The sequence below is a fragment of the Rissa tridactyla genome, chromosome 6 (assembly GCF_028500815.1).
Source record: "Rissa tridactyla isolate bRisTri1 chromosome 6, bRisTri1.patW.cur.20221130, whole genome shotgun sequence".
Taxonomy (NCBI): Eukaryota; Metazoa; Chordata; class Aves; order Charadriiformes; family Laridae; genus Rissa; species Rissa tridactyla.
In genome coordinates this window covers 13,378,927-13,406,823 of record NC_071471.1, presented here as the reverse complement: position 1 = coordinate 13,406,823, position 27,897 = coordinate 13,378,927, and the positions used below count along the sequence as shown (strand labels likewise).

The 27,897-nt window shown below is 48.3% G+C and overlaps 1 protein-coding gene across 1 annotated transcript; it reads right to left on the bottom strand.

The window, feature by feature from the left end:
- Positions 1-749: 749 nt before the first annotated feature.
- A4GNT (alpha-1,4-N-acetylglucosaminyltransferase) lies at positions 750-16,472 on the bottom strand. Its single transcript, XM_054205303.1, is given in 4 exon segments — positions 750-1,361; positions 2,310-2,759; positions 3,019-3,239; positions 16,370-16,472. Coding segments are annotated over 4 exon segments (1,386 nt in total).
- Between the last annotated feature and the right edge of the window lie 11,425 nt (positions 16,473-27,897).

Below are 27,897 nucleotides of genomic sequence, written 5' to 3'. Positions count from 1 at the left end.
AAGAGGTGACTCTGCAGCCAGAACTGACCTCGGAGGATGGGGCAGTGCAGCCCCTTCCTGGAAGGAGCCAAAGTAGAAGTGCAGGAGCACAAATATTTGAAAAAAATGGGACTCATTTTCCAGGGGCATGCAGGGGAAAGCAAGCTCAGAGGAGTGGTGGTTTAATAACCATTTTATTTTCACTTGCACTGATAAAGTCCCTCTCAAAAACGTAGGGTGTAAAGTTCATGTGATAAAAACACAGATTAATGAAAAGACAGTGGTACGGGCTTCTCTTCATTAGCAATTACTGTCACCTACCCTCTGCTATACATTTGCATTACACTTGCCTCAGAGGCCTCAGCCCAGCCCAAAGCCTGTTGTGTCTGCAATTTTTCTGACATGGGTAGCTGCCAATGCTGCCAAGAGGTGCAGACGCGTCTAAAATTCCTCCCAGGAGACGATGCATCTCTTTAGGAACTTTTCCCTTGGAAAAGCTCACTAGTAAGGCCCATAAGTCCCTCTGATTCAGGAAAGTTTGTTTCATGAGCACCTGTAAGGAAATAGAACTGAAGCAAAGGTGTCCTTAGTGTCACTGGAGGCTACGTCTGATGGATATCCACCACCATTCTGCACACACGCCCCAAGGGAGTAGGGATGGTGGTTGTGAAAAGGTCTGTCTTTCTTCTACAAAGCCAGCTACTGACACCAATGGTGACTGTGTTTTGGCCTCAGGACGGGGAATCACCCCCCGTCCTCCTTACTCCATGTCATGCCACGTCCTCAGAGCGCGTGAAATCCCTCAGCTCTGCGTTTTGGATCAGGTCCTCATATGTGGTGGGGCAGTAGGCTTTGTACAATTTTTCAGCCAGCGTGTTGCTGCCCGCAACCACGGCTTTCCGGTTGTGGTTCATGAAGTTCCACAAATGCAGCGCGTAGGAGTGGTTGAAATTGGGGCTTTTGTCCCACACCTGATAGTACCGGCCCCAGGCTGGGTACGGTATGGGGTAGAAACGCTGGGGATTGAGGAAGGAGATGTTCTGGCACCTGTGGTCCTCGGTGCCTTTGAAATCCGTGAGATTGCAGATGGTTTTGAGCATCCTTGTCATTAAAAAGGGCCCCTGGTTGCCCCAGATGTTCCCGTTGTACTTGAGAACAAAGTTCTCCATGCAGTCCCAAATAAATTTGTGGTGGGCAGGGAAGCCAAAGATCCCGTTGCTGGAGAACCGCGACTTCTGCGCCGCTAGGAAGCTTTCCTCGGGGATGGGCCTGATGGAGATGACATCTGTGTCCATGTAGATGCCCCCATACTTCCAGATGAGCGCCAGTCTGCTGGCGTCAGAGCTGACATGGACCCAGTTCTTCTCCTGCTCTGGGACTACCTGCAGAGTTGGAAAGGCGAGACAGTGATCCTGCCAGCAGAGAACAGGCCACATCCATCCATTGGGCTGCTAATGGCACCATAAAACTCCACGTGCACGTCTGCAAATGTCACTGCCCGCCTTTGCTTCCTCCAGCTATTGAACTTTATTGGAATAAGATAAGGGGGCAGTGCAGAGCAATGCTGCGTTAATAGAAATGAATGCAGGAACATTTCACAGGTGTTTTGATGGAACCTACAATGTTAAATCAATGATACCATGAATCATTGCCTGCTATTTCAGTGAGACACAACCCACTTGACACACTCCCTGATCACTCCCAGCTCTTTGGAACAGGCTGGAAGGGTTTTCATTGCCATTGTTGGTATTTGGAGTCATTTTTTCTCAGAAGGAAGGCTTTGGAGGAAACGTGCCTGCCCTGCACAGAGGTGAAACCGAACAGATTTGACAGAAGCGACTTGCAAGCAGTTTGCCAGGAACTTCTTTCCAGGGTGGAGTTTGCAAGATCCCACCTTGGTTTTGCATATTGCTGCTACAAAAACTGAAATATCTCCCACATCTGATCTACTGTGGGGTCTGTTGGCGTGTGGCAGCATTAACAAGCACTCAGGCAGCACATTTTGTTCAACCAGTTTCTGTTTAGAAAGATTAGTAAGTGCTGTTTTATCAAAACACGCATGCAATCTATTTTTACCAATGTTTCATTTGCCAAAAAATCTGATTCTCCAGATAGGGGGGAAAAAAATGCTGATTATGTGTTCAATAAACAGATAGATGAATACACTGCAAAACATGGCCAAAATGAATCTATTCTGAACCAAAATAATATAAGTGACTGATTTCACCCAGCCAGTCCCGCGTTTCTCCCTTCATTTTAAGCCTACTTCAGACCTTTTCCCCTCCTTTTTTATAACTATTTTCCTATTTTGCCCTTATTATAAAGCTCACCTGGTTGTACCACTGGAGCAGAGGGGTCTCCTGGAAGACAATTTCCATCTGGAGAGGAAAAATGAAGACATTCTTCATAGAAGACAAAAGCGAGAAGGCCGCATAACTGGAGTTCAAGTCCAACGCCGTGTCGTTCGTGAGTCCCTTCATGAAGAGGATGATGGGCCGGTCCTGGTAAATCCTGGCGGCAGACTCCACAGAGCAGGACACCAGCGGGGGTGGCTCCAGGCGCTCAGTCGTCTCCAGAAAGATGATGCTTTTGCCGAGGTTCAAGACCTGCTCAGGTGTCAGGAAGTGTTTGGACATAGGCACGTAGGAAAAGAAGCAGCTGGACAGCAGGGAGATCTCGTACAAAATGCCCGAGACAAAGAAGAAGCAGAGGCATATCTGGATTTTCTTCAACATTCTTACTTTCCCTGGGCGTTTGGTGTCATGCCTTTGACATGGATGCTAAGGAGAGACAAGGAACAGCAAAAATGTACACCGGTGTTATTACTTAGCAGGACTGGGAAATAGTAGGACGTGGCTTTGGACAGCGTAGCATGAAGGCAGTTTGGTGAAGCTCATGCCTTTCCCAAGTCTTTTTCCCGATTCACCCCTTGTGCTCACACTTCAGCCCCAAAAGCTGTGAGGGACTCCGGGGCTGCAGAAGGTCCGGAGAGAGAGAGATGCAAGGACAGAAAATTGATAGCAAAGAACTAGGACCTACCTGGATTATAGTTCTGACAAATCTACACTTCCAGCTTGTTTGTTTGCCACCGCGGTGGCAAGCAGGCTCCCTTAAAGTCCATCTCCCTGGTGAAGACACCCAAACTGCCTGGAGCATGCAAAGGGATTTCTGAAGACAGGAGACGGATGCACGGAGGAAAACCAGCTCTGCCGCAGGCTGAATCTCAGCCCCAGAAACAGTTTGGGGTCAATGGGACCCACCTACAAGGACAAAGAAGGGACAGTTTTTAGGGGAGATCCATCTCATACCTACATCAGCCCACCCCAGCTCTTCATTCCTGGTCTTGCTGTGACATGAGCCTGTACAGCACCAGGGAATTCCTGCCAGCGAGAGGCAGGATTGAATCTTATCTGCATTGTATCTGTTTGATAGGCTCATGACGCAAGGAAATTCCCTCCTGAAATGCCACCTGGTAGCACCTGAGCAGCCCACATTTGCTCTGCAGAGACCACGACCAAGGTCCAACTGAGGGGAGACGCCTTGAATGGCAACCCAATGCCCAAGTGACCCCTGGAAGTGTTTAAAGCTTGATGAATTGAAGGGAATGGGAGGAAATATGTCTCCGTGTGCTTGGTTAATTAGTGAGATGCATTACCATGTCACCCAGCCAGCATATGGATAAGTCCGCAGCGTAGCAAAGCCCATGGAAATTCCCCTGCAAGCGCTGAGCGCGCACTTGAAGCTGTAGCAGCTCCCGGTCCATTTCTCAGAGCTAGATCTCATCGAATTAAATGTTAAAGCAATGACGGTTCCCATCAGGATGGCTTTCCATGCCGCACAACAAATTTCGTTGCTTGCCATCACCGCTGCACAGAGTTTCTCGCTACACCCTGGGTTTCCATGACAGGGTGGGAGAAGATGCCATGGGTGGAAGTGGGTGACAAAGCTATAGCCACCAGGCACCAATGTGGCTGGGGGTACCATCTGCTGGACAAAGCCAGCAGGTTGGCAGCCTGCAGAGGAGGGAACCGTTCTATGAGAGCGGCTTTTTTTGTTATTATTTTTATTTTCCCCTTCGTTTTCCCCGCTTTCCCTCGTTGCCCCAGCACCCTGCGGAGGAGCCCCTGCTGTGAGAGGCAGCACCCCGTGCCCAGGGCCTCCCTGCAGATATCGAATTTGGACGGAAGGCAGGGAAGGGAGAGCAAATACAAGCGGTTTGGACAGGACTTGTTCCCAAGCCTGCCGATAAAGCCGCCTGTGCTGCAGAGCCCTGCAGCCCCAGCACGAACTCCCGCTGCCGAGCCCCGCGCGAGAACACTTAGAAACCCCATCCAAAATTAAAATAAACCACATTAACTTGAACTACAAAATTTCCTGCCATGTTCCCCTCCTGCCTCTTCCTCAGCTGCGTGGCTTCTGACTTACTCCAGCCACATAAAAATAAAACAGAAAGAAAAAAGTTGCCTCTAAGCAGCTCCCTCACCAGTCTTATCTCAGCCAGATTTTAATTTTGGTTTTTTTTGTTTTCTTTTTTGTTTTTCTCCCAGTCCCAGCTCTGACCTAACCCACGCCAGCTGATCTTTCTGTGCTGCTCCACTGCAGTCCGGGGGCTGGAGCTCCCTCCCTCTGTTCCTTGCAAATTTTAAATCTCGATGCCACTCTCTTGGCAATGTTTGCTTGAAGGAGGAAAACTCCGTCTTTGCTTTGATTAGAAATGGGACCATCAGGACATTCCCATTACCGGATTAATATTTCTTCTTTGATGGCTTAAAGATCCGATGTCTCAGGTCTTTACGAGCAGCCTAGCAAAGCCGCGCTCGCAATTGTCGTTCAAATTTAAAATAGTCCGGGAGGCATTTTATTTGCAAATTGTGGGGAGAGAATGAGTAGACACTCCAATAGATACTGTCTCTGTGTACGACATTGTGAAGAGAAACGCGAATCTTCATCGTCTCATTCTGGGAAATTGTTTTGCTTGGTTGGTTTTCCAAAACCCCTATGCGGCGAGTTATGAATTCTCATCACATTTGACCTGGAGGCTGCTGTTATCAAAATGTTCACTTCCCTGCTCAAGTTAAAAGGACTGCAGAACTGAATGTTAAAAATAAATCCCAGCCATTGAATAGATTACCCTGCTGAGTGGGTCGCTTTTCTGGATGCGGGAGGTGGCATGCTGGCTTGATGGCCCATCTTGTGAAGATATTTCTTTTCTCGGGGCAATTTCAGTATTTCAAGTGCAGGATGAAAACGGGTGGGAGACTACCAGAGAGATTACTACGGATGTGCGATAATTCCACCGGGGTGTCCGCCAGACACGTGCGGCAGGGGAGGTACAGCAGGATTTTTTTTGGTAAACGCCACTGAAAGGAGGGAGTAAATCAACCCAAGGGGGCGCTGGCAGCCAGGCAGACCCCTGAGCATCCCACCCTGACCCCATGGCAAGCGCTGGGGTCCCTGCAGGGACAGCCCAGCCAGAGAGGTCCCCCCTGCAAAGGGCAGCCCACCACACACAACTGGCCCCGCAGGGATGCAGAACGCCGGCACAGCTTGCACGGGGACTACGTTTTCTCCTCATTTGCCAAAAGGATTTTTTTTTTAATAATACTTAATAATAAAAAAATAACAGCACCTGCAGCTTTCAGTTTGCACAGCCCTTTAGTTCAGACCAGGCTTGAGTTTCAGACTATCTGAAGGAAGTCACTTGCATTATGAATTACAGTTGATGCACCACAGGTAAATAATACACAGAGCACCGTCCTCTGGCAATGCCAAACTCTGCCCACTGAATCCTCATCCCCACGGCTCCTGGGCATCCCTCGGGATTCAAAAGAGAGACTCCCGTCCTCCTGTCTGTCCCCAAAACCGCGCCTTCCCTCCGAGAACCAAGGGGTTGTGCATTAGGGTCCGCACTCATCCAACTGGGTGACGGTCCATATTTCCCCTGGCAGGGAACAACCCCAAGGTAGTCCCCGTTTGGAACACACATGGTATCGCTTGCACCTACACCGGTTTGCTTTCGTGGCTATACAGAATCTACTGAAGTAAATTACAGCTACAATCAAGTTAGCGCACGTGCGTGCACTTCAAAGCCAACCTCCTTCCAGATTTAACACCAGGCACATTTGGAAACCTCCTTCAAATGGAAAACCTGTAGGAGAATATATCCGACTCATCACTGGCTGTAATTAATGTAACGTAATCCCAACCTCCAGCAATGCATGCCAACGAAGGAGCTTCTTACCACACTGCTTCTTACCTGCTTTCGGATTCTACAACCTGACGTGTTTATAGAGATAAAGCAAAACTCACCTCTTGGCTGCAAAAAGCAGGCAAAGCGTGCAGTCTGTTGGGAAGCAAAGCCGAGCTGGACCCCGCTGGAAGGTATCCACAGCTGGTGGTGAGCCCTTTGCCCGTGCCGGAGGAGCTGCACTGGCTCTCCGCTGTCTTCTGCCCTGCCAGGGCTTGGAGCAGCCTCATGGCTTGCTCTCCACCAGCCCTGGTGTTTGCATTCTTGGTGCGCTGAGATAAGGCTGAGGAAGGAGCTCGGGCTGTGCTTTCAGAAGCGCAGGCACACAGTAGCATGCACAGCGAGGTCCTCCGGGCAGCCAAACCTCTGAGGGTCAGGAGAGATGGGTGGGACTGAGTGGATGCCAAAAGACACATCATTTGCACCTTTTTGTTGTGTTTTACAGCGTATTAAGCCCTTTCTCTTTATATCTAGAACTGCATTTGTGGAGGCTACTTTGCACCGTGGCTTAGACCTCTTTGCCCTGTAGCAAGAACAACTATGGCTTGGAGTGGCCTTGATGCTCTGAATACTTCCAAGGAAGGCAACAACAGGGCCCCCGACATAAAGGCACCCCAAATAACACCACACATCCCGAACTGGCTGCCTGACAAGCTCAGATGCCTGCCCAGCTCCCCGTTAGAGATCAGGTGGGCAGGGAGGTTTGATCCATCAGAGCTTCTGCTTGTCCCCGTAACCTGTCCCCAGGAGGATGCCCTGAGTGGTACAGGAGGGCTGACAGGCACCCCTGGGATTGGGATGACCCAGGTTGGAAGGATCCCCCAGAGCTTTCCTGGCCCTGGGGTGCAAGGGGTATGAACTTCAGTAGCTGCCTGTGCTGGGACAGCAGAATTTGTAAAGGAGAGTCGGAGCTGAAGCGCCAAAGAGGACTCCCCAGCGCATCCCTCCTGCATCCCTGCCCTGTGCTGGACCAGCATCATCAGCCCATGCGAGGAGACCAGAGCACCCCGCTGGGATGCAAACCACCGGCTCCCCATCACCCACAGCAATCAGGCTCTGTGCAGCTCCCCCCCTGCGCCTTTTTTCCTCCTCCTCCTGATTTTTGGCAAGGCTGTATATTCATTAGCTAGAAGCTTTGTCCAGCCGATGTGTGCCAGCAGCCCCACATGTTGCACAGATGCGGGCACGGCAAAACCAGTCAGAACACCACCTCTTTCCACCAACACCAACCACCTAGTGCTTATAAATCACCAAAAAAGCACTCCGCTCATCCCCTCCATAGCCTGTGGTGGCAGCAAAAAAGCCAGCCTGCCAGCTTTTTAAAAAAAATAACTTCCCAAAATGCCAGGGCGTGCCCTCTTGCTCCTGACCAGCTCGGGGGCACCCCACCTCGCCCCACTGCAGGGTGCAAAGGGCAAGCCCCCGGCTTTGTTTGCGCTCCCGCGTACGTGCTTCCTGCTGCGGAGAGCTGGCAGAGGATGCTAATGTTGCCGCAGAGCAAACAGTCCCCACGGAAAGCTGTCGAGATAGTCAGGGCTTAATCAGCAGATAGGGCCCTGGGTGAAAACGCAAGGAGGGCTCCAGTTCCAAAGAAGTCCCTTGGGGAATGACGTAGGTGAGGAGCCCTCGTGCCCTGACACACCTCTCCACGAGAAATCCTCTCCTTTGGCAAACACTCGCCCAGGTCCATGGTTAGCAGTTTGACTTGCAAGGAAATGTGCCTGGCTCCAAAGCTAGGAGCTCCTTCAGGGATGAACACATCCGTCCGTCCCTCCCTCCCTCCCCTGTGCACATACATAGTGTCTGCTGAGCCTACAGGACGCATTAATGCATACGAACAGATGCCAGCTGTTATTAAGCGTTTCACCCCAGCTTTTATCTGGCACAACATGAAAGCATCCTCCTCCTGCACCAGTTCCCCCCATCGCCTCAATGTGCCACCAAACCCCTTGCCCTGGAGTTAGGAGGGGAATTTTCTGTGTAACCCAGTCCTGCAGAAGGGGTGGTGTAAAGTCGTAGCCCAGAGTAGCACATCTCACCAGCATGTAGGGGAGATGATGAAACCATGAGCCAAAATGCACAGGCTCAATGTGCAACAGAAAGGGAGAAGGCTGGGCATGAATACAGGCTGCCCACAGCCCCAGCTGCTTGGTGAGAGGGTTTGGGAAAGCACTTTAAGGTAGAAATGGGGTTATTTATCTTAGGGGATTCTTCTGCAGGTGTTCAAGGCCAGGTTGGACGGGGCTTGGAGCAACCTGGTCTGGTGGGAGGTGTCCCTGCCCAGGGCAGGGGGTGGCACTGGGTGGGCTTTAAGATCCCTTCCACCCTTCAGGTGGAACTAGACGATCTTTAAGGTCCTTTCCCACCCAAACCATGCTATGATTCTATGATTCTGTTGACCCCTGCACCTCTACAGGCAGAGACCCAGGATTGGCTGGGCTCTGATCTCCTGAATGAGCCTCTTTGCCTCAGAAAAGTGCTTTTGAGGGCTGGACTCATCCCGTCTCTTAATATGTCAAACACACTGAGGCAAACCTCTTTGTATTTTCTCGACCCCCTACCTGGATACCGTGAGCTGCCAACATCTCGCCAGGGCACTGCTCCATGGTGCAATGGTCCAGATGCCACTGCCATGGCTTTGCCTATGTCCCACCAACCTGGCACATGAGTTTGGGTCACCAAAAGCCTGCTAGAAAGGCAGCAAGGGGAGGGGGGGGACAAGCAGGCTCACAGAGACCAGTGAGCCTGGTCTGCATGGAGCTGGGAGCTGTGCTGGTAGATGGGGCACTGCCAAGTTACTTGGACTGAGACTGCTGCATGCTTCACACCCATACACTTAAATACAGGGAGTAGCAAAAAAGGACAAGGGGTAATGGTTTCAAATTGGAAGAGGGCAGATTTAGATTAGATATTGTGAAGAAATTCTTTGCTGTGAGGGTGGTGGGACGCTGGCCCAGATTGCTCAGAGAAGCTGTGGCTGCCCCATCCCTGGAGGGGTTCAAGGCCAGGTTGGATGGGGCTTGGAGCAACCTGGTCTGGTGGGAGGTGTCCCTGCCCAGGGCAGGGGGTGGCACTGGGTGGGCTTTAAGATCCCTTCCAACTGTAACCATTCTACAATTCTATGAAGATCCTGGTGCTGCTCTGCATTGCCCTCTGGAGGAGCCTGGTTTTTGCTTCACTGCATAGGGAGCCCTGAAAAATGGCAGTCTGCAGGCAAAGTCTGTGCCAGGTTCCCCGCATCCCCAAGGGCTTGGTGGCCTGGCCAAGTGAGGCGAAAAATCACACCCCAGTGTCACATAAGCAGTCTGCAGCAGACTGAGGCCCCAGCTCCCAGCAAGGTGACTAGTGACAAAGCCACATTTTTCCCTTCACCTCTCCACGCTGCTGCACATCCGACAAGTGCAAAGCAACAGTCCAGCGTTGGACACCATGGGAGGCTCACCACAGTTGTAGGGAAAGCGTTGCGCCAGCCTTGGCCCACGGTGTGCCTGGCTCAGGTTTGGTTCACATGCAACGTTGGCCACTTGTAGCAGCACATCCAGTGTCTCAGGCTGCAGATGTTCAACCCTTTTGCCTGATGCTCTGCTGCAGGGACAGTGGTCACTGGGACAGCCTGGCTTTCTGCTCTAGAGCCCACCCAAGCCTTCATCTTCTCCACAGCAGAGACACTGTGGAGATCCTGAATAACCTTAGAGACAGTAATCCTACAAAATCACCCTTGCTCCACTCAAAGATGAGGTTCATTTTATTCCTGAGCTTGGGAACCTGCTTCAGTTTTGCTCCATGAAAGGATGAACGTATCTGCTCTGGAGATCTCCTCCAAAAACGGAGGCGCATCAACGTGGCTGCTCAAGGGTGCTCCAGCAATGGCTGAGCCCTGCTCTCCATGAGCCCAACATGCTGCTGGTATGGATTTGGCCCCGGTAACATTCAAAAAAATGATTTCTCAATCCCTTCAGAAAAGAAGCCAGGGCCTGAAGGCAAGTACCTCATGCAGGCACTGGCGTTCCCCTAGAAGCGTAACATGTTATAATATTTCCTTAGATACTCTCAGCATCACCCAAAGGAGGTTATTAAATAATATTAAACAATATCTCATTTTCTAAACCTTACCAAAAGATCTGCTCAGGTCTGTGCCTGTGACCACTGCCAAGCAGAGGGGTTAAATAAGTTGCTCGGGGCTTATCACCCGCTCACACTTCCCAGATCTCCCCCTTCTGAAACACAGACACTTGTCCCAAATAAGCCAACTGATGTCGTTGTTTGCCAAAGTAGCTCCAAAGCCCTCTTTATAGAAAGTTTCAGCCCACCTGACAACCATCTCGGGAAGTTGCAGCAATTAAACTCAGGTGCTTGTCGTTCTGGGGCTGTGTGTGGGGCACAGCTCAGCTCTTCACCATCACCCTTCACTGTTTTGCAGTGCAATTCCAAGAAAAGTCTGGCTCAGCCTCCTCTATAAACTCTTTTGAACAGGGAGAGACAGCAACTCGTCCTTCACCTCCTCTGTTCCGAGTGGAACAAAGGCAGCTCCCTCAACCTCTCCTTGCACCTCCTCCATAACCAGCCTGGTGGCCCTCCACAGTGCCCTCCCTGGCTTTCCAATGTCTTTCTTATACTGGGGGCCCAAAGCTGGACGCAGTAGCCAGCTATGGCCTCCTACGTGCCAAGACAACGGGAGTAAACCCTTCCACACGCCACAGTCCTCAGTTTTGAGTAAGACCTCTGGAAGACCAGCCTGAACATTTCACAAATACAGGGCGAAATGTGCCTGGCTTTGCTCCCTTTGCACACTAATCCTTTTAGGCATTGTACTTGCTGTTGTTAACTGCCAGCATGTATATCTTTTGGCATTTACTGAAAGCTTGTGTCTTTTTTATAATTATCCGTTGATCTGTTAGAAAACTCGTTTGCTCCTTTTGAGCTTCCTTAGTTATTTTACCCAAAATCAATAGCTGTCGCTTGGGAAACTATAAAGCACATGCATATGGACAGAAGAGAAGGTCCTACCGCTCTCTTATAAGCAGAGGGACCCAGAGTTACGCCTCTCAAATGCCAGCTCGTCGGTCGATTCAGAGGAAGGCAGGGCCATGGGCACTAATGCGCAGAGGGAAAAAAAAATATCAGAGGAAGGAATGCAAGGAGCTGAATCGTGCCAGATTACAAGCAATTGTAACGCAATACATTTGTGCTTAAAGGTTTCCATATTTGTATTTCTAATGCTCGCTATGTCCACACAGCTTTGGAGATAAAGCAAGCATAAGGACTAAAAAGGCAGCCACCATATCTACAACATGAGAAGAGTTTACTTTTACATGCCTAATTTTACTTTGTTAAGCGTTTTGCAACTTCCCAGCTTGTGACAGCATCACACTCTGCAAACACCTGTGCATTATTATAGCCTTCCTCCCCTCCAATTTAGTCACCCTTTGCAATACTAATTTATACATCGTCATAACAGGACATCGGGGAACTAACTGATTTAAGTGTTTTCTGCATTGGACAGCCTTAGGTTTTTTTACGAGGGGTCGTTAACTGAAGACATGATGCTGTCGGTACAGCACAGAGGGAGACGGTTTAGTCGGGGGTACATCTAAATCTGCCTTTACATCAGGAAGGCTTTTTGTGCCGGTATATCAGAGCGCAAACACCATTAGACCTCGGGGCCCCACTTGGCAAAAAAACCACTTTCTAAAAATCTCCTACTAATTAGAAACAGCTCTGTTACCTCTGACCAGAGCCAGTGTAAACTACCAGTTTACTTGCTAAAGATTACATTTCAGCTGCTTAGAGTCAGGCTGCATCAATCCTGCAAGGCAAAAAAACCCCTCACCAAACAGAGCCCATCGCACACGAGTGGGGCGCTCCGGAGCAAATCCACCCAGGTCCCACCTGCTGGACCCCACAGAGCTCCCAGCCCCTAAAAAAGAGAAATGCTGGAGAACGGTAAAACTCCAGGCAAGTGGTTGCTTTGCCTCTAAGAGAAGGAGGTTTTATAACACAACATTTATAAATGCTCTATTAGCACAGCGCCTGAGCAGGTTGATCTGCCCCACATTGATCGCTGCTGTATGGGGGGAGAGCAGCTGATGCCACCCCCCAAATAATACCAGAAGGAAAAGGCTGCCTGCACCACAGGGTGAGCAGGCATGCCCCGTCCCACTGCTGTTGTTGCGAGAATCACAGAATCAATGGTGGGGGTTGGAAGGGACCTCTGGAGATCATCTCCTCCAACCCCCTGCCAGAGCAGGGTCACCCAGAGCAGGTTGCACAGGAATGCGTCCAGGCAGGTTTGGAATGTCTCCAGAGAAGGAGACTCCCCTTGTCTTGTCACCGACTTGAAAAGAGTCTGGTCCCATCCTCTTGCCACTCCTCCTTTAGATATCAATGAGCATTGATGAGATCCCCTCTCGGTCTTCTCTCCTCCAGGCTGAACAGCCTCGGGTCTCTCAGCCTTTCCTCAGCACAGAGATGCTCCAGTCCCTTGATCATCTCCGAAGCCTCCGTTGGACTCTCTCCAGCAGTTCCCTGTCCTTCTTGAACCGGGGAGCCCAGAACTGGACACAGCACGCCAGCTGCAGCCTCACCAGGGCAGAGCAGAGGGGGCAGATGACCTCCCTGCACCTGCTGGCCACAGTCTTTTCAATGAGCCCCAAGACCATTGGCCTTCTTGGCCACAAGGGCACATTGCTGGCTCATGGGCAACTTGTTGTTCACCAGGACTCTCTCTGCAGAGCTGCTCTCCAGCAGGTCAACCCCTAACGTGTACCGGTGCATGGGGAGAAGGTGGATCCAAACACACAGCAGGGCCAGGAGCTGGGTGCCGAGCAGTGATGGACGCACGTCTGGAGCATTAGAAATCTACAGCAAAAGTCTATCAGCAAAATCATGCTTGATTTTATTAGCGTTTTGTGGACAGCCAGCAACAAGAGCTTTCTATATTCATGAATTCATCAGATTCATATTTCAAAAATAATAAATGTTGTTATTATTATTGGAATGAATTTCTCTATTACGTACTGAGTGATTCTAACTACTTACTGCCTCCAGCACAGGAACCACCTAAAGAATAATACAAACAAATAATATTTCTGTAGTGGTTGCTACAGGGTTGTGTTAGGGTTTTTTTTTAAGTGAGAAAGGTATTAAGCAGAACAACAGCAACGATCACAACAGAAATGAAGTCATTATAAGGTTGTGTAAAGCACTACCAGTTTTTTTTCAGGTAAATTTAGTTTGGGGCATGACTTGTGCTTCTGTGAGATTTTTCTTGATTTCTTGGCACTCTGCCTCTAATAACAGCTTCACACTTTCTGCCTGCTTTATCCTACGTACAGAGGAAGGAAAGGAAAACAAATCTCAGCGGAATGACTTCCTGATCCAAAGATCGCGAAGGAGGGCAACGAGGCTGTTTGCTTCAAACCCCTTATCGGCACCTATTAGCCCGTTTGTTCCCATGGCCCATGCGCGGGCCTCCTTGGCTCGTGTACTTTGGAGGTGGGGCTTTTGCTGCCCGTGGATGCCTTCAGTGCTGCAGCTTTTATTCTCAGAAGCTGGTCTGCGAAACGCTGTGCATTGACAAAGAGCAGGGGAGATGAACCAACTGACCATAAATTATGCGACTTGCAAGCTAAATCTAGATAACTAGTGGATGGAGAGGATCAGCTGTGATAGATGGCTTTCCTCCAGCAGGCTGACATCCTGGGGAACGGAAAAGAGGCAGAAGGGGCTGCAGAGCCACCTGGGAGACACTCCAGCAACTACGCTAGCATGGACCAGTCTCCCCTGCCGTGCCAGAAGGGTTTACGATAGAAGTAATGAGCCCCTCTTCACCCTAGTTATTTCTTCCCCATTGCGATCAGCGAGTCCCCTCACTGCCTCTGTCGGGCTCCATCCTGACCTCCCTTTTTCACGCGATGCCCCCCATGCAAAGAGCTGCCGTGGCATTGTAGTATAGAAAATTAGCAAAACACACAACTTTCCAAGAGGCCCAATCTAGTTGTCAGTGAATTTTGATACGAGTCCAACCGGATGGATTCAAAAAAGATGGGATCCCACCATGCCAAAACACAACATTTGGTTGAGCATCTGCCAAAACAGAACTAACAGACTGCCGGGAAGGCTGCATTTTCCAGGGTATTTTTTTTTTTAGGCGTGCACAATGGCAAAGAGGATCACTGTGAGCATCTTCAGGTCCCCAGCCTAGGTGAGCAAGTACACTTAGATGTAGATGGAGGGTACACTTATTACAAATGCTAAGCAAAATTTAAACTTATGGCTTCAGTGTGATGGCAAGTTGCTCTGACACCACACTGTAATATTCTCAGCATATCCCTATCCAGAATTTAGGATTTTCCTCTGCAATAATGCGGACTAATTCTGCAAGTTTCAGACTCTTGGTCTCTTGCAACAGAGTGGCGGAACCAGTCACTTCCATGTTACCTTCATTACAGTCATGCCATGCCTTTATCTCGTGAGAAAAATTAGAATGGCATTTTGGTGGCTAAAATTCACTTGCCCTCGTTAACTCTGCTGACCATCTGTGCATCTGTGACATGGGAGATGGTGAGACCTTCCCATGAGCAACGCTCTGCACTGGCAGGTTTAGAGGACGACCTCTTCTCTCCCAAGGGTAAGAATAATTTTTGCCATTAATTGGGAGTTGCAGAGGTGTCTGAGCCATGAAGATCTATCCTGCATGGACAACTTGCAGCCATCCCTTCATGCCTTCTGCCCCCGCCTCTTTGGAAATTTGTGCTCATCTAAGGGACTGAGATGGGCTCCAGATCTTAAAGGGGGCTTAGAAGACAGATGGGGACAGACTTTTTAATAGGACCTGTGGCAATAGGACAAGGGGTAGTGGCTTTAAACTGAAAGAGGGGAGATTCAGACTAGATATAAGGAAGGAATTTTTTTTTATGAGGGTGGTGAAACCCTGGCCCAGGTTGCCCCGAGAGGTAGGAGATGCCCCATCCCGGGAAACATTCAAGGCCAAGTTGGCCAGGGCTCTGAGCAACCTGATCTCGTTGAAGATGTCCCGGCTCATCGCAGGGAGGCTAGACTAGATGGCCTTTAAAGGTCCCTTCCAACCCAACACATTCTATGATTCTACAATCTCCAGAGTAGGGAGAGTGGATGGAGAGATGACAGGGATGGACAAAAGTGTCAGGACAGCAGAAAGGTGTGTCCTCAAAGCAATGGGAGGGCTAGAGCCAGGCTGAGTGTGACCGTGCACATGTAAGGGAAAAAGAAAGTCATTGAAAGTTTCCTTAGTGAAATAAATAAAAGTAGGAAGGAAGGGAGACAGCCGGCCAGCAAAAGCAGGACCAGGCTAAAGGGTAATCAAATCATTCCCTCCAAATTAAACAGATGATTCATTTTTGATGGTAAAGTTGATGTGGATCAGGGAGCTAAGGCAGACAGTTACCTGGAATAAGAGGTGGGGAATGAAGACAGCCACATCTGCGGCGAAAGCAGGACCCTGGAGGGGACACAGATGAAGCCTGAGGGGTGGGGGGAATCTCCGCCCCATTTGGGGAGAAGCAGCACATGGTGTGCAGAGGGGAGAGCAGAGATTTCTAATGAGTCTTGCAGGTCAAATGGCACTGATTGAACCCCCACAAGCAAATGGATTATAGGGAAAGTAGAGGAAGATAAGGAAAATTAAAAGCATGAGCTAGCCAGCTACGGATGTGTTAACCCGTTCATAGTTATACACAAGATTGTAGGACAAATTCTGAAGGAAACATTAATTAAAGGCACTGAGAAAAAGGAGATAAAGTGCAACACAGGTTTACCAAAGGCAGTTTGTGCCAGACTGTGCTGACATCTCCCTTTGATAAGATAATTGGTTTTCCAGACAAGGGAAATTTGGTAGATCTAATCTATCTGGAGTTCAATAAAGCATTTGATATGGTGCCGCATGGGAAATTATTAGTGAAGCTTGAGAAAATGAGAATTAACAGAAGAACTCTGAAGCAAAGGGAGCAGGGGCTGGCTCAGAGGCGGCAGCAGGATTGTCATGGGGGAAATGGGATCGGCGAGAAGATGCTGATGGGCGTCCGAAAACCCTGTCTTGAGACTGATCCCGGTAAAGGCCCTCCAACTCTAAGGCTGGGAGCAGACTGGTGAAGTTTGCATACTCACCTGGATTTTCTGCAGCGGGACTCACGTGGGCTTGGAGCTCGCGACCTTGAACGCTGTGGATGGGAGCATCGCTGCAGACTTTGTAGGGATGCACCCGCACCATGAGATGGCAATGTTGTTCCACCAAAGAGCATCCCTCTTCTCTCCTCTTCCAGCTCCAGTTTTCACTGTCTGGACACATTTCAGAACGTACTCCAAGAAATATCAGTGATTGCAACTGTGAAACGACAACGATGGTGGAAGCTAAATCGGTCTCCGCGTGGCTCAAGAAACGTGACTCTGGACAATCAGCTTTCATGTCTCGAGACCGAAAAGTGACATGGGGAGAGGAACGTGTTTAAATACGTCAGGTGAGAGACAAGGCATCGCTATCTTCCCTGCAGATCCAGCCCAAATAACCTTTCCCAGTGTACCAAAAAAACCCTCCCCAAACCAGGCAATGTTGCTCAGGGTAAGTGCGTGCGTGTGCATGGCAGAGAAAGAGGGAGAGGAGGAGACAAATTTATACAGAAATAAAAATCTGCTTATTCCTTCCCTGTATTTTTAGCTTAAATTACACCCAAATGCCATCTGATCAATTCAGCTGAAATGAGCCCTTAATCCTAATAAGTCTTGATCACCTTTTTAAACCTTGGGAAACAGCAGGGAATTTGTTTGCCTTAAGTATTAACACCTTGATTCAGATTTCTTTGGCACGTATCTAACTTGCATAAGCATAAAACACTTCCATTAATATTAAATGAGAAATAGGAGAGGGCCAAAGAAATGCTTTGGGCCGTTTTTCTCCCCGTGCATCATGTCTGATCACTCCAGCTCCTTTCTCAAATGGGAAGGTACAGAAGGTACCTGAAATCTTTATGAATTCACCAGTTAAGGCAGCGGTGTGTTGTTCTGCTTGGGCTGAGCTAAATATGCCCCATTCAGGTCCTTTCTGCGTGCTGGAAATGCTTTAATCTAAAATAAGGCAGAGAAGATCAAGCAAACAAGAGGCTTCTGAAGACACCTAATAGACAAATAGCTGATGCCGAGTTTCACCTGTGCTGCAACAGATTTAGCCAAGGATAGAACTCATGATTTTCTCTAATTCTTTTAAAGAAAAAGCTTGGAGGAGCTCATTATTCCTCAAACCTAGAACAATTTTGTCAGTTTTAATAAGTCTTCAGGGGAACTTTGAAATATTGAATTTTCCAAAGGATGCTGCTTCAGAGAAACGTGGGCATTAGCAGTCCACTGGAACCCTTCAGTCTATCATTAGCCACTACGATGCCTCCTGAATGTTGAAGTTCATGTATTATTATTGTTACTTTCTATATTTCTTACCTTTATTTAGTGCCAGTGCAATCACTTCTTTGCCAGTGGTAGCCTACACAACAAAATCATTTCTTTCTCCCTCTCGTTTTACAGCTACCCAGGAATTTCTTTAGGTCATCTATCACTTACTAAATTATGGGTTAGAGTTGTAAGAGAGGAAGGGCTGGCAGGCAGAATGTCTTTTTATAGTAGCCTAGCACAAGCCTGGCCCCAGCTGCTCTAAATTAGCGTGGAGCCAGTGGTGTAAATCAAGATGTATTCATTAGAATGCGGCCGTGATTATTTTTCCCAGCTGAGTGGTTGTGGGGGGGGACTTTTTCTGGTAACCTGCTCATCAGTAGACCTGGTGCTGAGATTGGTTTGTGAGCTTCCTTGGCCCTGAAGGGAGAGAAAAGGTGTGGGGGAATCCTGAAGGTGGTAGCATTTCCATTGCTAACCAAGAGCAAATTTACTGCCAGCAGCAGTGACAGCATCTGAGAAAAAAAAAAAGAAAAAAGGATGGTGTTGGGAAGTGCCCCCATGGAGATCGGTTCAGCTGTACCAGGGAAGGTGATGGGAGGCACCACGTGCGCCCTTGCAATGGATGTGAGGATGGGGATGAAATGAGCGATGCAAATCTGCCTCTACTGGGCAATAAAGCAGTGAGAGAACAAAAGTTATCTCAGCAGCCTGCTTTGCAGCTCGGCTGGGTCAGGAGACCACGCTCAGGTCTCCAGCTCAGCTCTCTTCTGGGAAGACTGAACATAACCCATAGGGAGCATGCATTACCCTGCTCCCTTCACCTCCAAAGCAGGCTGGAGGTAAAATTTTTGCAGGATCTTAATTTCCAAGGGATACATGGAAATGGGGCTCCCCTCCTGGGATCCACCTGAAAGGCCACACCAATCTTGTGCCCTGGAGCAATGTGAGTCTGAGTATTTGGTCTCCACCTTCTACACATCCTCCTGTAGGACCAAACACTGGCTTTGTAAATGCTTGGGAGCTCTGTCCTACAGCACCGCCTTACGCACCGAGAACCACGTAGATCCCGAATGTGATTGTGCAGATACCCCTCCTGTTGTCTGCGTTTTCCTTACTGGAGCCCTGCAATGACTAAACAGTGTTAGAGCTCCCCTCCCTTTTAGCTATAAATAAAAGGATCAAGGTCTTGACCTCTGGAAGCTCGCTTTGACTCCATCATTGTGCAGCCATGCCCGAAACACTGTATTAAACTGTCAGGGAACATAAATCTGGGAGGAACTAATGAAGACCCCTAGGGCCACCGTTCTCCATAGCTGTCTTGTTAACATGATCTAGGAAAGATGGGGGGGCCCTTTAAAAAAAAAAAAAAAAAAAGAAGCAGAGATAATAAGTGACTCATCAAAGTCAGGGAGAGACAGAGCATTGTCTAGGAGGTGTTACAGCGCTGGATGAAGTATTGCAGAGCATCGCACTCACAACCGAGCACCGCTGCCAAGGGGACTGGGGGGGGGGGCAGTTATCCCTCCAAAACTTCAGTGACCTTCATGGCCCATCCAAAATCAGCATCATCGTTAAAGGCAATGAAATGTCCCATCCCGTGACCCATCCCTCTTCTCACTGTCAAAAGCAGAGTAGGAATGAAAGCCCTTTTGTTCTTGTCTTCATGCCAGGAGGGGCTGAACAGCTTGTGGATGGTGTGATATTTGGGGCTCTCACTCATTTAAAAGGCCTGAGACCAATATTTTATGAGAGGCAGGAGAACTTTCAAAGGTGCCCAAGGTGGCTGGGGTGGAGGGCTGAGGTGTGAAAAGCTTCCCAGGGGATTTGTATACTCAGCGCTGATTGAAACCATTGGGGATCTGGAATCGAATACAACAGGGAGCATAAACATCGCAGCTTGCGCTGCTTCCCCAGATATTCAGGGGCTGGTACCCCCAGGTGCAACGAGAAAGGGCATGGGTTGCTCTGCCGGTAAAACGAGCCTCTGCCACGTCCAAGATCCTGAAGTTGGAGATGCGACTCAAAGTCTTTTGGTGAGGAAGGTGACAATGACAATGGTTTTGGGTTCAACTGTCACCTCTGCGGTGGCTGATAGGGTGGCGGAGCCTGCCGTGCCCAGACAATTGCCCAGGTGGGGATGGTCTGCTAAGGACGCCTTGGTGGCCCAGGGCCATCGCAAACCAGAACTAGACGCAGCAGTGAGTCTCGGGTCCCCAAACTTGCATGTCCTTGCTCTCGACCTTTCAAAATGACTGGCAGATGGATGGGAAAATTGCATGGGACAACGGAGAGTCAGGTAATGATTTTAAAACTGTTTCCAAGCCTGCTGCTTCGTCACAGTTCTCAGATGCTACAGGACAGAATTACACTGGCTTTCCAGGTACTGCAGGAGCTGATTTCCCCTAAAATTGTTTTTTTGGCGGCTCACAATGCCATCGCTGTCCCAGCTGCCATTGGGGATCCCAATGGCACCAGGAATCAGGTGGGTTCCCATTGTGTTCATCTGTCAGCAAGGACAACATGCCAAGAATGGATTAAACCTCGACACCAGAGACCTCGGGAGCCCTGGTACCAGCCTGTGTCCCCTCGCTAATCCTATTCTCTATTAATTTGTTATCCCATTAACACCTTGCACATTTCTTTCTCTCACTGCTGAGAGACTTCTGGGGACCTTGTAATATGGTATTTTGTCGTTAAGAGTGTAAGCCAGCAAACTATTCTCATCTCAGCCTGGAAATCCCTTGGTAGAAAGAAAGAAAACTGCTGCTTTGTTTCTTTCAATCAATACTATCCATTAAGATCTGTGTCTAACAGCTCCGAGTCCAAGTGAATAACCGAATGAGCTACCTCCCACTCTCTTAAACCTTTGGAAACAGTAAATGGTCTTCTAAAAAAGAACAATTTGATATCACAGCCGCGTCTGGACCAGGCTGGGGTCGGCGGGGCTGGTGGAGGGGGGGGTGGGGCAGGGAGCTTTCTTCTCTGATATATGAAAATAAAATTGCTCATCATTTTCATAGAGAGCAATAGAGGGCAGAGAGAAACATGCCCCTACTTCTCTGGAGAGCCCCGCAGTGGTGGGCAAGATGTCAGCTGGGGTAGACCTCCCCTCCCCAGCACTCGTGCACTGGGGTGTCAGAGACGGCAGGGAGCATAAGGTGTAAAATCTCCAGCCTCGAGCCATTGGTGGTGGAAATGGTGTGGTTTCCTCTCCTTTAGGGGTCGGCTGTGAGGTGTGGGCTGTGGGAGGGCAGAGGATCACAGGGAATATGGTCCCTCTGTACTTCCTGGGCACTGCTGGCTTCAGGAGCACCCCAGCATGGGCAGGATCCTGCTGAACCATACCCACACCGAGAGTAAGAGGTTTCTCTCCCCAGAAGAGCTCACCTACAGCCTAAGGAACTTCACGGTTAGAAACCTTCTTCTCATTCCTATCTTAAACCTGTCCGGGTCCAGCTTATACACAGTTGTGCCTATTAATACAGGTGCAATCAATATTGTTGCAATTGAAAGTAGTACCAATATCGGTGCCCCTCTTCTCCTGGGAACCCCAAAACAAACTTTCTGCTTTAAGCAGGGAACCTGACAGCAGATGGCCAGGTTTTCAGCCTAGGATGGCAAACCCTTTGGGTGATCCTGCCACGAAACCGTACGTGCAGCCCTCCGATGTGTCAGCTGAGGCATTCCTGGTAGAGGTAGGCAAATACTCATACGTTACACAGGCAACTGCGACGCAGTGTTTCTCCCTGTCAACGTTTCAGAGAGAAACTCCAGCCAGAAGCAGAAAAAGCTAAGAGGGTGATGACAGAAATGGGGAGCCCGTCTGAGAAGTGCTTGGTGCCCAGAGAAGCGTATTGGTTAAGCAGTGCCTCCTGCAGTGCTTTGCAAAACATGTGGAGCTATGAAATGGTTTTCCCTTCCCACCTGCCATCCCACAGAGCGTGCCACCGAGTGAACAGTAAACTGAATGTGCTACGGGAATGTGATCTGTGTTCATTATTGATCTGAAGGTTCATCGGTTAGCGTCAACGTGATCAATACTTTATTATTCCACCGATCGATTCCTGCTTTGTTTGTGAACTTTACCCAATTGATATACATTAAAAAGTTTAGCGGCATTGATAAGGTTTAAATCACGAGCTCTAGATGCAGAAGAAAAAGAAGCTGTTCATAACACAGAGCTCCTGGCAGTGCGATATCTCAGGTGCAGTGGGACCTTGCGGGAGGATGCTGATTGGATAACCTGAGGTGCTCTTCTCTCCAGGCTGGACAGGCTAATGACATCTTGGTCGCCTAAAGCCTAATTAGAGCTAGACCCTGCATTGGAATCAGGTGAACAGGTTCAGGAGGGATTGTTTCTGGGGCAAATAACAGTCAAGAGGCTGTTGCTCCCTGACGATATCTCTTGTGGGCCCTTCCTGGCTGTAGGGTGCTGCTTGTGGGGTGGTGGTAGTGGGCATCACTCCCCTAAGAGCAGCTGAGCTCAGGCTACCAGAGGTCCCATTGGGTTGGTAGAGTGATGGTGGTGCCCCTCGAGGAACTGTCTGCCAGTCCAGACTCAATTCATGACATCCTGGCATAGTTCTTCTACTCGAGTCCAAAACATCGTCAGCTCAGGGTGATCCTGGCTGTTGCAGTCTGACACGAGGAGCAAGAAATCTCCTGACAAACCAGGACTGAAATTCTTGGCAGCGAAAACCTGAAGCTGCACAGCGTCCTCAGAAAGAGATCAAGGAGGTCTTGGCTACTATGCCTCCATGAGCAGGACCACACTCCTCTGCCTGATGTTGCTGGCTCATGGTGGCTCATTTCAGTGCTGTAGGCTGGCCACGGTGGTGTGGGATACAGGACCACCACTAAACTCCCACCTACCATGCAAACAAACCTGGGAACGCTCCGCTTTAGCTGGTGCCCTGCCAATCCCAGTGGCCATCAAGACTATTTCCTACAGGTGCTCTTTCGGAACGACTCCCCCAGTTTATAACCAGGTGCTGGTTGTCTCTTGACTCCAATGAAGAGTCACATTCTCCTTCTATACGGCCTGTTTCTGGCTTCGAATGCACCACAGATGTGCATAAGCCTATCCTCGGAGTGTGGCATTCCCATACTCAACATCTGCCCGGGCACTTCTTAAATCCCACCCTGTTCCATCCTCCGGCATAGTCCCAGTAAGAACATCATCCTTTGGACTACCCCCTTCCCTTTTTCTCCAATGGTTATCAGGGCAGGAGTAAAAAACACCACGCAGCTTTAGGCAAAATAAAACAGACACGCATATATATATTACCAAAAGCATCCTGATTAAAACTGATTTTATAGCAGGATGCGAGCTGCAGCTGGAGTCAGCATCCGATTTGCTGGCCCCCGCTTTCACCAAACTACTTGTATATTATTCACAGTTGTAAATTGCTTTGAGATTTCTGGAAGACATTAGAGCGGATAAAACCCTATTTCTCTGCAGTCCTTTTTAAACGTCCCCATGTAAAATCTATTAACATTCAGAGGGATGCATGGGGATGAAAGGCAGGGGGAAGAAAAAAAAAAACATCGCTAAGAGTATGCAGTGCCCCAAGCTTCATGCAATTTTACCTGAAAATGAAGCTTTTGTCTGTGTCTTTTCTCCATGGGGCTTTTCCATTCCCTGATGTAATCTGAACATTTTACTATTTGTGTCATTACTGAACAAAAGGGTGAAAATGTAATTTTTTTTTTTTTTTTTAAATTAAAGGGCTTTTTCCCGCCGTATAGAAATGGTAAAAGAATATCAAATTATGGCCTGACAAGGTATGCTTCTGAAAGAGAATCACCAGAGTACAGCAGATCTATATCTTATCTCTCTATGAAATTGCATGTCTATGCGGTAGCATTGTAACAGATTTCAGCTGGGCATAAATTCGTAGCATTGCAGGGTCTAAATAGGAAGCTTATTGGAGCCTCAATTGCAAGTGAACTATGTATGAACCAATTTCAATACTAATGAGCTGTTAGCCCCACAGTCGCAGAACATTAGCAAGAGGGTGAGACTGCGGGGAGCTACTCTTCCCTCCGTGCAAGCCCCAGAATCGCACCAGACGGACAGGGATGAAGGGAGACACGGTTCTTCTTCTCACCATAGTTGGAGTCCTCCTTAGGACTGAGAAGCAGGAGGTGGGTCGCTGGTGGCAAAGGGTAGCCCACAGTGGACAGGCTGTTTCTGCCTCCTCTTCACCCCCTGAAGACGCAACAGATCGTTCTATGATTCTATGCTTTTTCATGTGGGGTTTTTTTTTTTTTGTGTTCTTCTTTTTTTTTTCTAATAAGAAATACTAATTTTCAACAGAAGCAAAAAGGGAGTTACTGTTCTCATTGAAACACCATCAAAACTACTTTTGACAGAGTTTTTTTCTTTCCTCCAGACTTTACGGAGGATCCTCAAAGACTCAAACACCCACCTGAGGAGTGCAATTAGCTAAGGGCGCCGCTTTTATTAAATACGAAATAAACGCTTTCTCCGCCTAATGCCGTCTCCTTGAGCCTGAAGTCCTTGCGTGTTTTTAATTGGTGGGGTTTGTTTTTATTTTGCTTTCATGATGTATCTTTTGAGTAATTCGTTCAGATAGGAAATATTTTTAACAAATATTTTTTCAAACGATGGTTGGATTACTTGCTCTAGTGTTCATAAATGGCTTTTCTCGATAATAAGGTTGCATACATGGTTTAACGGAGAGAGCTGTTGATTTATGGTAACATTAAGCATGTACGTGAACTTACATTTGAGACTGATAAATACGAGTCTTTAATATGCGCATGCATCATTTTTATGTTTCTTTTACAAAGAGGCTTTGAGTTGTGTGCGTATTATAAAATTACACCGAAAAGAATGCCTGCAGTCTGCATGGGAGCTAAGGCTGTTGAGGGGTAATGAAATATGCATTTTCTGCTATGCTGTGTGCAGGTTTGCTATGGGAGCAGTATAAAATTTATGACATCCTGAGCTATTCGTTTTCATGGGTTTTGAGAACTTGGGCCTTGTAAATGCTGTTACCGATAACTGTTGAAGCAGTTGTTCGTTTGCGGCTTTAACTGCTTTTTTTAATGACTGAGTTTTATTGTTATTGTAATTAGTAAATTAGCCGTTTTTTTTTTTTTTATTATTTTGTGCTGGTTTTCCTCCACGTTTTCAGCCTGGTTTCTTAAGGCAGCGAGGTTGGCACACTGGCTGGCGAGCTCTCCCGTAACCCTTTCTCAACTGTGGCTTATTTCAACAAACATTTGGGTGTGCAGATGATGTCTCCAAGATAATTCAGCTCCTGAAAGCCTTCTGAAAATCGCTGACTGCATAGAGGAGGGGGGAGATTTCAACGCCTGCTGCCAGTGAGGGGCAGGGAGGCAGGATTTGGCCGTCGGGTTTGGCAGCAGCTGGCTGCCCACACCAGCCTGGAGACACTGGCCAGCCAAACACATCCTGCAGACGGATTTCCAAGGAAGGCATTTAGGTGATAATGAATAGGAAGTCTTCTCCCTGCAGCCCGTAGCAGATAATGTTCACTGGGAGGAGTGTGTTTTGGTATATGGGAAGGCGGCTGCTAGAAATGATCAGATGTTTTAAGTGCAGAGTCGTTCTCTGCCCACCCATCTGCTCCCCTCTGAAACATTACTTTTGCTTTTTGGTTGTCCTCCCTTTCGCCTCTTTCTTTGTTTCTTCCTCACTTCTTTGCTTTCTTCTCTTTCTCTCCATTTTGTTCAGCCCAGCAACGTGCAGTCCATCCCCCATCCTACTTCTCCTCTCTCTCTCTCTGCACCACCGCATCTGGTCTACCAAAGGAGTGTTTGTGGAGGCACGTAAACCATCAACCTGCTTTAGAGTTGGCACTTCCAGGTGGTTGATGAAGATGGTTCACACCCCAGCGTCATCGTTTCAGACTCTCTGCAAACTCAGAGACATCACCTTGCCACAAATACCCGCTGCCTACAGCTGGGCATGGACCCACAGGCTGTGGGGTGGAGAAGCCTAATGAAAGCTTGCAGCCTACAGAGCCATCGCTGTATGACTTGTTCTGGGTACAGCTCATGGGATAAACATCCAGCTAAATGCCTTTTATTTAAAAAAAAATGACATGTTAAAATAAGTAGTTGGTGGGGTTGCTGAATTAGGAACCCAGGAGGGGAAGGCTCTGCAAGGTGAACTTCTGCCAGCCCTGGAGACCTCACTCAAAAAAGGAGCAAATGGGTTGGTTTCCCCTCTACACCTTGAGTCAGGACCCACACAGACACAAGGGCTCAAGACCCGGAGCTGAGCCTCCCTGAGGAGACATTAATGAGCCTATCGACATGGTCTGGTACTTCAAACCATCAACTTCCTAAGCCCTCAGCGTTTTCACGGGAAAAGGAGACGATAATGAGCTGCATAAGAGGAGCAGCAGGAGGGAGAGGAGGTTTCTCCAGGTGCAGGGAGATGGGAAGACCCATAACACTATGATTTCCATTAACGTTTTCAGTGGACACAGAAAGATGCTTTCTCACTCAGGCAAAGGCCTTGGTAGCAACTCAAGACGTGAGGAACCCATTTGATACAGTGCCACATAAAACACATGAAAAAGGCGATAAATACCCCTATTGCCTGAGTCAGACCTTTGCTGCTAAACAGGAAATAAAGCACTCGTTACTGTAAAGCCTTCCAGAGAAGAACAGCATCCCAGTGGCACCGCGGGGCTGGATGCGGGTGGATGGTCAGACACGGAGAGCTAGGAACTGGAAAGATCATCAGGGAAAAGCTGAGATCAACAAGGTAGGGTGAGGAGTCACGAGCACTGAGATTTTCTTCTGTTGCCGTTCTTAAAAATTAACGAGATCATAAAAAAAAAGCTGCGTGATTTTCCTTTTCTTTAGGTTGATAGAAATGTGTTCTCCTCGATGTCACGAACCATTCTTGTGCTTTCTGACCGTCAAACCTACAATGCATGGGCCGCCTCCTGGCTTGTCCCTTTGGGATGGCATGCCATAAAAGGTCTGTCAGGGACCATCCGAGGCTTGGTAATGAGACAAAACCACCCAATGTAGTCATCTTTGTTATGGATTTGGAAAAAAGCTCCAAGTAATATGACTTAATCTGCAATGAAGGAAACAGTAATTACACTACCAGGACCATTTTTTAACAGTTTCAGGTATGAATTTGCATAAGCTGTCTGCATGCTTACTTACCTGAAGACAAATTTCCTCAAGCATTCGTCAGATATGATGCTTTAATCTCATTATGAGTGATTCATAACACACTTTTGTACAGTTAAGGTAGTGAAAATAACATGTGTTATTAGCTTAAGGGGACATTAAACAACTTTTCCAGTCAACTTCTACACCAGCTTCACACAGGCTGTGGGTCCTACGCATTCATGGAGCTTAAGCTCTCTGTAGTCAGCTGGCTGGATGTATCATTGGGGATGATTTTGATGTTTTTGTGTGAGAAACATACCCCTAAAAGATGATTCATCCCATTGTAAGACAAGGAGACCTCAGACAGGTGAGAAATCACACATTACAACTCCTAAATCTCCAAGGTGCCTAGGCCTCCAGCCAAACCAAAGTATTCCCATCAACATCAAGGGTTTATGAACACAGCTCCCCTCCAAGATCCTATTTGTGGAGGTCTGTGGGGAAGTCAGTTCCCAGAGGCAGGTCTTCGATAAGGCAGAATGGAAAATAAATCAGTGCCTGTGGTCTGGTCCTGGCTCGGATGATGAAAAAGCTTTTCCTGGCTGTCCTGGATGAAGGATGCCTGGGAAGGGTGCCCGTTGCGCTCTCCCACACTCCAGCTATGCCTGCTTTTCTTGCCAGGAGAACGGTTGTCTGGTCTTCTTCTCTACTATAATCCTCCCTTTCATTTTCTGAATCATTCCCAAGTGGTGTAATGGGGGAATATCCTCTGTTCAAGGGGTATCAGCTGTATACCTTGGCCTTGACTTGGTTTTGGTACGCTGTTCCAGGCAACGCAGAAGAACCTGTGAAACGCAACTGGTAAGTGCATTTGTCAGATCTTTTTCAGAAGTGTATTATTCCAAAAAGAAGATTTTTGTGTTTTTTTTTTTTTTTTTTTTAAAAACCAGGCACTGGGTTCCAGCTCCCAAAATATACCACGGCTTGTCGTTTGAAGAGGGCTTTGGAAATGAATGGAGCACTGATCACAATTAGTACAAAGTAATTTAAAATTATTTGAAGGGCTTTCATAACATGAAGTGTTCCAATAATTTGTAATTACTTAATGTTTCACCTGCTCTGAATCC